A 12,556-nucleotide genomic window follows, 5' to 3' on the forward strand; every position below is an offset into this window, starting at 1 on the left:
TGTTGCTGATCACTTGACACTGTCACTTAATACTTGCCATCTGTTAAGTGACTTGTCCATGATTACACAGCTAGAAAATGTCAGGGACAGGTTATGAACTCAAGTCTTCCTGACTTCAAGTTATTTGCTTTCAAAAGACAAATTATTGGGGTGGGGGGATAGCTAAATATTGGGGGAGGGGAAAGGGTAGACAGTGAAGTGAAACAAGATTCTCTTTCCTTTAATTTTTCATTTTGGACATTTGGCATTTCACATATGTCAGCCCACTCAAATTCCTTGATCAGCTATGTGTTTTTAGGTGGCAGTAAAAACATTAAAAAAATAAATATAAATTTCACATAGAAAAGGAGAAGATAAAGATTCCCTCTACCCAAAAGAATCCTATTCTAAGATTAGTTCATTTTTTTGCTGCTAGTGCCTTATCATATACTTAATTTTAAATCTATTCCCCAAAGATTTCCTCCCTTTTAGATTTTTTTACCCCCTTTCTGATACTAGTTTTCCCTATTTCACCCAGGCTAGAAGTATAGCAGCCATTTATAGGTAGATTCATTGCTGTTTGAGAGCTCTGACCTGAGCTATTTCTGACCTACATCAGTCCCCCTACCCCCCAGCTTCTAGGGGCTTACTGTATTGATGGGGGACATAGTGTGGACAGGCTTTAACCTGTGACAACTCAGAACTCCCAAGATCAGCTACTCTGCCAGCTTCAGGTTCCCTCTAGAAACAATGATTACAGGCAGGTATCATTACAAAGTAGCTTTCTATTTAAATCTAGGTCACAGAACCCAAAACCAAAACAATGAATGACTTGACAAAATAAGGTTTATTTCATATCATTTAGAAATAACACAGGCACAGAGAGGAAGAATGATAACACTAAATCAGGATCTTTGTAAATAAAGTGAGAATAGTGGAATATGGGAGATCGCTCCTTATACTTTCAAAAGCACTATATAGAAACCTGTAACATGATCCAGTGGGGAAAAAATGACTATGGAGTCCGAAGACCTGAGTTTTAATCCTCTCTGATACTTACTACTTCCATGACTCTTGGTAAACTATCTAAACTTCCTGGGTGTTTGTGTGTGTGTGTGTACCCATACACATATATACATGCATGTATACACACATGCATGTACACACATATATATGTACATATATTTTTTGTTGAGTTATTTTTGATTGTACTGAATTTTTTGTGAGCCCATTTGGGGTTTTCTTAGCAAAGTACTGGAATGGTTTGCCATTTCCTTCTCCAGCTCATTTTACTATTGAGGAACTAAGGCAGGCAGGGTTAAGTGACTTGCCCAGAGTCACACAGCTAGTAAATTATAATTTAATATTAATATTGCATATGTGTATATACATATATATATATATATGTATATACACATACATACACATACCTGTTACCTCTACCTTTATTTCATCTGCAGATGATATGACCTGGATGTTTCTCCCTTTTATAGGTAGAATCCTCTCAGGAAGCCAATGCTGATGTCATGAGAGAGATGACCAAGAAGCTCTATAGTCAGTATGAAGAAAAACTACATCAAGAACAACAAAAGCACAATGCAGAGAAAGAGGCCCTCCTGGTATGTTTGGGGATCCCTGCAATGAAAATCGAAGATAGTTTCTTTGTTTTTGTTTTGTTTTCGTCTTCCTCAAATGTGGTCATAATCACAGGGCTATAGCAAGGAGGATTCCATTTATTTATTTGTTTCTCAGAATTCCTCAATGACTTCTCATGATTTACCAAATTAATTTCAAACTTTGTTGCCTGACATTTAAACTCTTTCATAATCTACTTTTCCAGTTTTTCTCCATTAATAAAATACCCAGATATATTCCTGTATGGCAAACTGAAATCTTCACTGTCCTCCAAATTCACCCTGTGCTTTTCTTTTTCCATACTATTTTTCCCTTCTAAAATGCTCTATTGCTTTCCCTGTTTAAAACCAAACTATTCTTCAGAGCTTGACAGAAATGTAGCTTCTTCCATAAAACCTTCCCCAATCACAAAAAGTATTTCCTTCCACCGGAGGGAGATGGTACTTCTTTACCATGCAGACACTATTGTAGTCTATATAATAATTGTGTGCACAGAATGAAGTAGAAGTGATCAGAAATGATCATTTTGTAGATAAGGCAATGGAAACAAAGGGAATTTAAATAACTTGCCCATGGATCAAGCAGGTGGGAAGTGCCATGATCAGGATTTAAATTCAGGTTTCCTGACTCCTGAGACAGCATTTTTTCCATTCTACTGTGGTGATTCCCAAGTCTTTTATCCCCCAAACACATTGCAAACTTGAGAGGACAAGGGCCATATTTTATGCATTTTTGTATTTCCCATCTCTCTGACTACAGTGATTTGTCTATGATAGACTCAGAAAATGTTGAGTGATTAATTAGCTCATTTATTCATTCAATCCAATGAGAATACTTGTAAAATTCTTACCAGAGGTAGGATGCTTGCCATTCATTCAATCCAATGAGAATACTTGTAAAATTCTTAGCAGAGGCAGGATGCTTGCCATATAATAGATGCTATATAAATGTTTACTCTCTTCCCTCTCCTTAGTAAAAAAAAAATTTCTTAAGAGTAGTTTAGTTGGCAGTGCTATAGAAAAAGCATCCAGGAATTCTATATTATACTTATAACATTGATTCCTTCTTGGTTTTGACAAATAATGTGACTTACCATGATTGAAAAGGGGAAGCAAACAAAGCTCAGGGAGCATATAGTTAAATGCTGAGGAATAGTGACAGGATTTTTTAGATTTACTACATATGGGAACCATGATGGTAAATGGAAACAAGGTAGTGAGATTGTTTGGTTTACAAAGTTAAATAACACCTTTCTGCATATAAGTGGGAAGAATACCTCCTCCAACTGCTCAAACCTTGCTTAAGTTCTCTTAGAACTAACACAAGGTGACCAGCTTCTCATCTCTATCCCTATTATAGGAGCTATAAAGGAAGACATAGGGTCCATTTTTGTATGTGGGGTTTAAATGCTAACGCATATTACAAGTCTGATAAAATAGAGAATGGATGTTGGATTTGAGTCAAGGACTGGCTCTGCCAGTGTGACTTTGGGCAAGTCATTGGGTTCACAAAATGAATGGATTGGACTTCAATGGCTTTTGAGATCCCTTCAGATCTACATTTACGATCCTATACATAGGACTTCTTTGCTTTCATAAAAAGTTTAAAAAAATGATTTCACCCTTGAAGATACCTGAGGCTCTTTTTCATATCCCTTAAAAGAAAGGTAGTTGAATTAAGGTGATTGTTTGGGACAAACTCTATGTATTGAGACAAGTGTTTGTTTTGAAGGAAGAAACCAATAATTTCCTGAAAGCTATTGAGGAGGCTAACATCAAAATGCAAGCAGCAGAGACCAGCCTCGAGGAGCGAGACCAAAGGATCGGGGAACTGGACAGGCTAATTGAACGTATGGAAAAGGTATCTCAAAGCCTCCTTTTCTCCCTTTCTCTCAAACTCTCATGCACTGTCACAGCTCTCTAGCTCAAATCTTACATCAGCATTCCCCAGCTCTTTTCATTTCATTATATGCTGTGTAAATTAAATCTAAAAGTTTTCCCTGACACTTGTGGGCATGATGTAGTGATGGGAGGGCAGGGATGACTGTGAATGTAAGACACATTTTTATAGGATGATGTTGTGAGCAAGCTGAGCTGACAGCATTCTTCTGGAGTGTGGTTTCCAAAATGGGGCTTGGGGACCTCTAGGGGCCTCTGCAATGGTTCTTGAGATCAAAACTATTTTCATAATAATGACATTTTAGTTCTAATATAGCAAATATCAACAATTATAACTTACATAAATAAAAGTTCTTTAGAGTCCTTAATAGTTTTTAAGAGTTTAAAAGAATTCTGAAAGTTTGAAAACTGTTGCTCCAGAGGTTATCTGATTATTAAAGTCATAGAAGAGAGAGGGCTGAAAGGAAGAATTAGTTAGGGAGAGGAAAAGAATGAAGAAAATAAGGAAGGAAGAAAGGAGATCAGAAAGAGGAAAGAAAAAAGAAAAGATGAACTTCTACTCAATTATGTAATGTCCTGGTATATAGTAATCACTTAATAAATGTTATTTATTAAGTGGTTTCTAATTATGTTTGATGGCCTAGGACTAAAAGTAATGGACAATTAGGGATGGACCCTCTTTGACTACTGTTGCTAAGCCTAGGTGACCTTACTGAAGCCACTGTCAGATCTTTGGAGAAAGGAAATGCCAGTGTCCTTAAATACTTACACAGAGGAAAACAGGAAGAAGGAGCTGGTGCTAACTATGTTAAACTTAAATAGTTCTTTCCACTCCCTCTAGTGAAAATATTATCCAGTTCTATGAGGTGAAATTTGGGGCTCCCAAGTAAAAATTTCAAAAGGGGTTTTGCCTTTTGTTAGCTGAAAAATTCATAGCTCTCTAGTGCTTGGGTAGGGATTAACTGAAATAGGAAATGTAGTAAATTCAATGTTTATGGAGCCCTGAGGGGGTCCTAGTGATTTTCAATAAAATTAATGTGTGCATTTGGGGTGCATGGAAGCTTACTTTAGCCTGTAATTATCTGACCTGCTTTTCCCCAGGAATGCCAATTTTCTCCTGCTGAATGGCTAAATCCTCTAATAAACTTGTTGAAAATTAAAAGACTAGATGGAATATGTAAGGAGTCCTCTTGTCTCTCTATAGACTATACCTTACCCAGAAACAGTGTAATATAGCAGAACCAGCACTGAACTGGGAGTTAGAGAATCTAAGGCAAATGTGGACAAGTCATTTACCGTCTCATGACCTCAGTTTCTTCATCTGTAAAAACAAGACATTGAACTAAATAGTTTGGGAAAGCTTCTAGAACTGTGATCCCTTTGCAGTATTATCTATATAGTCCTGAATTGTGTGTGTATTGGGGATTGGTGTCCTATAGATTTAGATACAGGTAGTTTGCTATAAGGGCATATGTATTTCCCCCAAAAGACAATCCCTTGCAAAATCACAATAAAAACTAAAGAGCTTAAAAGGAAAATGGAGCTGGAGCACAATGTTCCAAAACTCTATCAGTAAAAAAAGAAACCTAAAAAAATGGTAGAAAAGTTTGTGTGTAGGGTATTCTCTTAACTCTTGATTTGAATCCTGCTTAATCTTTATAATTTTGCTACTTTCACTTTTGATTTTTGGTATGTAGTTGTTCTTTCTCTTCACATTGCTGTAGTTACTGTGAATATTGTTTTCTTGATTCTTTTCATCAATTTAGATCTTTCAATATAGATCTTTCAATATTTCTCTGTATTTATCATACACATCATTTTATAGCACAGTAAATATTATTCTGTTCCACAGTAAATATTTGTTTAGCCATTCTCCAATTATGAGAATCTGCTGTATTTCCAATTCTTTGCTAGCACTTTAAAAAGTGCCATGCAAATGTACATAGAGACATGTTTCTTGTTGGAGAAATGATACAGAAGCAGACTCAAAAATTGTGCTATGCTCAAAATGTTCTCTAACATATTAATCATGTTGGAACAAATCAAAATGAATCCTTTCCCTTTCATCACCAATGTTTTAATTTTGGGGTTACTAGGCTTGAGTATATCAAATAATCCTAAAATCAGTTTTTCTTCTGACAGAAAAAAAGTGGTCCAATAAATGCTTTGCTATAACCTCTCTCCCAAAACAAATGTCATTATTATATTTCCTCACACTTAACAGTATTTTATTTTTTTCCAATTACATCTAAAGATAATTTTCAACATTCATTTTTTAAAGACTTTGAATTACAATTTTTTTCTTTTCTCCCTTCCCTTCCATCTCCCCAAAACATCAAGAAATATGATATAGGTAGAAATATATGTACAATCATTTTATTTTTTAAATATTAATTTGTAGTTTTATTTTTTGATTAAAGTTTTTTTTATTTTCAAAACACATGCATAGATGATTTTCAACATTCATCCTTGCAAAATCTTGTGTTTCAAAATTTTTCCCCTCTCCTAGATTTCAAGCAATTCAATATATGTTAAACATATGCAATTCTTTTATACATATTTCTACAATTGTCATGTTGTACAAGAAAAATAAGATCAAAAAGGGAAAAATGAGAAAGAAATCAAAATTCAAGCAAACAACAACAAAAAGTGAAAATACTATGGTGTGATTTACACTAGTCCCCACAGTCCTCTCTCTGGGTGCAGATAGCTCTCTTCATCAGAAAATCTTTGGAACTGGTCTGAATCACCTCGTTGTTGAAAAGAGCCACGTCCATCCGAATTGATCATCATCTAATCTAACTGTTGCTGTATATAATGTTCTCCTAGTTCTACTCATTTCAGTTAGCATTAGTTCATATAAGTCTCTCCAGGCCTTTCTGAAATCATCCTGATGATCATTTTTTATAGAACGATAATATTCCACAACATTCACATACCATAACTTACTCACCTATTCTCCAACTGATGGGCATCCACTCAGTTTCCAGTTTCTTGCTACATGTACAATCATTTTAAATATATTTCCATTTTAGTCATGTTATGAAAGAAAAATCAGAATAAAAGTATTTTCTCATACTTCTTGAGATATCAATGAATATTAAAAGCTAGAAAGATACAGGAATTAGAATAAATCAAGTTATATCATTTATATTACTGATAATCTATCCACACTTTCAAGCAATTCTTTGGAACTCAAAATTTGATATCTCTGATTTAGAAGTCTGGTGGAATCCTCAAGGGCATTTCAAAAATTAAATTTATAATTTACAATTAACAAAATCTGTTTAATCTTTTCCCCATCACTTATCTGAAAAAAAACAAACAAACAAACAAACAAACCTGAGCACAAATACACATAGTCAAGAGAAACATGTTATCTATGTTCAGAAGTATGTTTCATTTTGCCCTTTGAATATGTTATCCTTCTGTTGGGAAGTAGGTAACATACTTCAATAATTCTTTTAGTGGTGGCAAAGAATTGGAATTTGAGGAGATGCCCATCAATTGGGTAATAGCTGGACAAGTTATAATACATGAATATATTGGAATACTATCATGCTATAAGAAATGACGAGCAGGTGGACTTTTAGAAAAACTTGGAAGGACTTACATGGTGCTGAGTAAAGTGAACAGAATCAGGAGAACACTGTATACAGTAACAGCCACAGCCACATTATGTGATGATCAACCAATGATAACTTTAGCCCTTCTTAGCGATACAATGATACAAGATAATTCCAAAACACTCATAATGGAAAATGCTATATACATTCAGAGAAAACTATGGAGTCTGAATGCAGATTTTCACTTTTTTGTTTTTTTTTTCCTTTTCTTTCACAACATGACTAATGTGTAAGTATGATTAATATGATTATACATGCATAACCTATATCAGATTGCTTGATGTCTTGGAGAGGAGGAAGGGTGAGGGAGGGAGTAAAAAATTGGAATTCAAAATCTTATAAAAATGAACTATTGAACTGTGTTTTTACCTGTAATAGAAAAAAATGCTATAAATGAGGAAAAAGATGCCATATTTCAAAATTTAAAAAATTGGGCTGCCCTTTCTTGCCCTCCTCTATCATATTGTTATATACTCCAAGATGTATAAGTACAAGATGTATAAGAATACAACTGCTATATTTTCCAGGTTCTAATATATAATTTCCTAGATGTCATGGGCCCATATTTTCTTTCCTGATCCTTCCCAATAACTTCTTGTCTAATATTCTATAAAGAGGATCGTAACTTTTGTCCTAATGGCAGCAAGGGCAAGGGTCATCAATTTGATTACTATTTCTAATGTCCTTAGTGTTAAGTGCCTCCTTGAGGCTTATAAATATTTTTATGATCTCTATGAAACGATGAGAACTGAAAGATATTTACTCTTCCCAAATGTGAAGCATCTAAGTGGTGCAGTGGATAGATGATGGGCCATAGATTATAAAATAGGTTTACAAATCAAATATTTACTAACAAAAGAATCACAAAGAAATTTGTTTTAAAACAATTATTTGGTATACATATAATTTTACCATTTATTAAAGACAAGAAAATTTTCATACTGAGATGGATGTATTTATTTATTGTTTATAAAAAGAATGAAATGTTGGCAGAATATTTGATATCTTTTACTGTTGCCAGTTTTTTTTTTTCACCACCTCTACATTTAGTTATTCATGGAGCTGTAACCCATGTTTTAAGAAACTTTGTTTTAGATTATGATGACAGGGAATGTTTTTTATCTTTATTTTGTTTCTCCAGAAATTAGGACAATGCCTGGTACATAGTAGGCACCTAATAAATACTAGGTTGACTGACTGACTGAGAAGGGCTTCACCAGACTATCAGAAAGCTTCATGATATACAAAAGGCTAAGAAACCCACTCATTTGGAAAGCCAACATTTCCCAGCAGCCAGGATAGGAGCTATTTGTATAAAGTTTTTCTGGAATAGGGCTGATTAAACACTCAAACACTATGGAAGGAGCCAGCTTGGTAAGAAGTAGCATTAGGGGGTGATCAGCTGACTGGGGAAGAATTCATTGAGAATTCCATATAACTACATGCTTTTTTGGAACTTCCTATTTTATCTAATTTCATAGCCAAAAGAGACCTTAGGAATCATCTCATACAATTCCCTAGTTTTACAGTGAGGAAACTGAGTCCCAGAAGCATTGGGCATCTGAGATAGACTCCTAGTCCAGACTTCTTTTGCTATACCAGCCATTTGTGAATTGTGAATTTCCTGTAAACTTGTGTATAAGCATACAAATGTCCCTCAAGTCTTTATGACTTTCTCTTAATAGCTTTAGAATAGTTCTTTCCTCTAAATTATCATTTCCATTTAGGGTTGGAGAAATGTCTCCTTAGCTAAGCTAAAATTTGGCATTCCAAATTACAAACCTTCTCCTTACCCTACTCCCATCCTGCACCCCTATTATAAATCTTTGAGAGCAGAAATGCTGCCAGACTCTTATCAGGTATGTGAACAGCCTGCCAGGAAGAATGAATTGTGGTACTGTTTGTATCCTTACTTCCCATCTCATGACCTTGTTTCTTCTATTTTGGACTTTGCTCAAGGGCAAACTTCTACTTTATGAATGACTTGTCAATTATAAGGCTTAATTTATAGTTCTCTTCACTCACAATATTGAAAATATTATCTTGATCCAAGTTAAACTCCAAATTAAAGTTAGATTCTGTGGTCCTGTTTAACTACTTTTTTTTTCTTCCTGTAATTTATTAATGAGTACTTTCATAGACCTGTGATCTCATTCTTATGGATACTCTCTCTATAGTTCCTTCTCTTATATAATTATTTTTCTGCGTCTTTACATAAATCTGCTTTAGCAGCTTAGCTAACCAACTAATCAATTAACAAATATTAAATGCCTTCAGTGTGCCAAGAACTGTGATAGGCCCTGGGGTAGTGAAGAACAAAAACTAAGCAATTCCTGCCTCTGAAGAGCCAACGATTTTCAGGCCCACATATATAAATATATACAAAGGAAATTCAAAGATCTGCTCCAATAAGCCAAATGCTTTCCTGAGGTACTTTTAATATGTTGGGGGTACCACTGACTCTTGAGGCCAGTTCCTGTATTATTTCTCAGTCTCATTGCATGACTCATCAGTGAGGTATGGGAGTAGCATTTCTGTAGGGAAGTTTGTTTTTTTTTCCCCCCTCCCTGAGGCAATCAGGGTTAAGTAATTTGCCCAGGATCAGACAGCTAGGAAGTGTTGTGTCTGAGGTCAAATTTGAACTCAGATCCTCTTGACTTCAGGACAAGTGCTCTATCCACTGCACCACCTAGCTGCCTCAGGAAGTATTTTTTTAAAAGTTTAAAAAAAAAAAAGTTTTTAAAAAAGTAAAATACAATGACCCATGGACCACAAGTGCCCACAATACTACCTTGTATAGCCCCACCCAATTTAAGGTGTAATTGGGAAATATTTAACAAAATAGATAAAAATATAATAAAGCATAGGTAATATTACACATGTTTTTCTAATTCAATACACAACCTGTAGGGATCCTTTTATATACTTTAGGGACAACCATTTCTTTTTTTTTTTATTCTTTTTTTTATTATAGCTTTTTATTTACAAGTTATATGCACGGGTAATTTTACAGCATTGACAATTGCCAAACCTTTTGTTCCAATTTTTCTTCTCCTTCCCCCCATCCCCTCCCCCAGATGGCAGGTTGACCAATATATGTTGGGACAACCATTTCTATTAAAATTTGATACACTACAACATTTCTAAAAGATTACTTCAGGAAGCAGTCCATAGCATTTTTGGATAGCCCATTTCATCATCAGGAAGTTTTTGTATTGATCTATATTTTGCATTATAGTAATGTCCCATTGTGTCAAGTTTTTTTTTTTCCTTTCCAGTAGTGCAAAATAAATCTAATACCTTTTCCACTTGGTCACTATTTAATTACTTGAATCACTCTGATCTTAATCTTCTCTTCTCCAGGCTAAGTGTCCCCAGATCTTTCTTATGATCCTCTATGATGTAGCGAGGGAGTGACAAATTTGGAGTCAGAAGACCTTGAGTTTCAATTTACCTATCTACAAAGGAAAGATAATAGTATTTGTATTATATATTTCACAGGGTTTTATGTAGAGAGTAAATGGAATTAAAGCATTGTGTGCACTGTTGTCTTATCTGTAAAATGAGCTGGAGAAGGAAATGTCAAAGCACTCCAGTATTTCTGCCAAAAAGATCCTAAATGGGGCCACAAAGAGTTAGACGTAACTGAAAGATGATTGAACAAACACACACACACACACACACACACACACACACACACACATTTATTTATTTTTATATGTTTATACATACTATGTGTGTGTGTAAAAGTGCTATATCTATGTAAGTTGCTATGGTTGTAGGGCAGAGTTTATAGATTACTCACCAGCTTTGTCATTTTCTTCTTGAATTTGTCATTGTCAATGTTTTTTTAGAGTTTGTCATTGTACCTTTTAAAATGAGATGTCCAGAACTGAATAGGCATGCCAGCTGTATTCTGACCAGCACAGGATATGATTGATTAGGTTTCCTAGCTGGTGACAGCTAGGAACAAAGTTTTAAGATTTATCAGCTCTTTTGCCAGTCCCACCCCATTATAATTTGGTCAGAACTCTTCCCAAAGAGCATTAATTCCCCCTTCTAGCAGAGAAAGAGTTATAGGCCATTTTCCTGATATAATATGATCTTGTAATTTTGACAATCCATTCAAAAAACTAAACAATATCCTCTCATGTGAAATTTCGGATTGTGAAGTACTTCTGGAAAGAGCTTGGTGCCTCCATTCTAGTTCTCAAGTACAAATGACCTATTTATTTATCTTCCTGAAACCAATTTTTTCCATAGACTGAGCAATCTCCTATTTTCCAGAATGGTTGTATAATTTAGTGTTTTTATTAATTAGCTCTTATGACATACTAACTTAGCATGTATACCATAGCAGTATTACCCAATTTAAAAGAACTGGAAGATAGGAATACTTAGCTTAAAATTATACTGATCCAAATTTGCATTTTTGCAAGAAAGGAATTGAGGATATGGTAATAAAGAAATAGTGTGGACATGGAGCCAGAAAATTTGACGTTCAAATTCCACTTCTGACACACTAGCTTGTTACTTTGGGCAATCATATTAAATCTGTATCCTTTTCTATGAAGTTATGTGGTAAGACTAGAAGAAAAAACTTTGAGATTTCTTCTAGTTCTAAAGCTATGATCCTATAAGACTATAGATGTAGAATAGTAGGATATATAGGAGTCTAGGCCAAGATTATACTGACCTTGTAATATATCCTGGCCTCTCTGACATATAATAATTTTAAAAATAAATAATTCATATTATCAACCTTCTTATTTCTCCTAAAATTTAAATATAGAATGTGCAAACAAACAAATTGAATTCTATTACAGATACTTGGTCTTGCTTTGGAGGCTGGTTAAACTGAATTTAATATATGTATAATTACTTTGGAGAGCTTTTAATGATGAGTTAATTTAGAAATGTTTCTTTTTGTTTAGGAACGCCAGCAACTTCAACTACAGCTACTTCAGCATGAGACAGAAATGTCGGGAGAAGTTGTTAGCACAGATTTTGACAAGAAAAGGTAAACTATAATATCTCTTGTCTTACAAGGAAATGCCTCAGTGGTCTGTCATTTGTCATTGAAATGTTGTCTCTCTGGGCAATAGAGCTCTCATTTTCACATCAGTTATCCTATTTGGATGGAGTTTTTAGTAGCTTGGGACATATAAATGATTATTTCAGGTAACATGGCTTAATGGATAAATACACCCCTCAAAATCAAAAAGACTTGAATTTAGCTCCTGCCTGTGGAACACTGAACAAGTCAATTAACCTCTTAATGTTCTAAGTAATGCCTTATGTTGAAGAGAAGATGATGATGCATTGGTGGATGAAGTTTCCTTGTCTAGGGGTTCCCTATATCAATAAAATCTCAAATCCAGTTCCTTTTTCTCTCTAGGGAAGGTTCAGTATGTGAAA

The 12,556-nt window shown here is 34.6% G+C and overlaps 1 protein-coding gene across 4 annotated transcripts in view; it reads left to right on the forward strand.

The window, feature by feature from the left end:
• The window catches only part of MYZAP (myocardial zonula adherens protein), a 112,353-nt gene that overhangs the window by 59,323 nt on the left and 40,474 nt on the right, over window positions 1-12,556 (forward strand). For all 4 annotated transcript variants that reach the window (XR_007951025.1, XM_051980722.1, XM_051980723.1 and 1 more), the window contains 3 exons: window positions 1,473-1,598; window positions 3,346-3,474; window positions 12,073-12,158. Coding sequence is in view for 3 of the 4 variants with exons in the window: in XM_051980722.1 (XP_051836682.1) it covers window positions 1,473-1,598; window positions 3,346-3,474; window positions 12,073-12,158 (341 nt within the window). In the remaining variant the exon portion in view is untranslated. The remainder of the gene's footprint in view (window positions 1-1,472; window positions 1,599-3,345; window positions 3,475-12,072; window positions 12,159-12,556) is intronic.

The sequence above is a fragment of the Antechinus flavipes genome, chromosome 2 (assembly GCF_016432865.1).
Source record: "Antechinus flavipes isolate AdamAnt ecotype Samford, QLD, Australia chromosome 2, AdamAnt_v2, whole genome shotgun sequence".
Classification (NCBI taxonomy): Eukaryota; Metazoa; Chordata; class Mammalia; order Dasyuromorphia; family Dasyuridae; genus Antechinus; species Antechinus flavipes.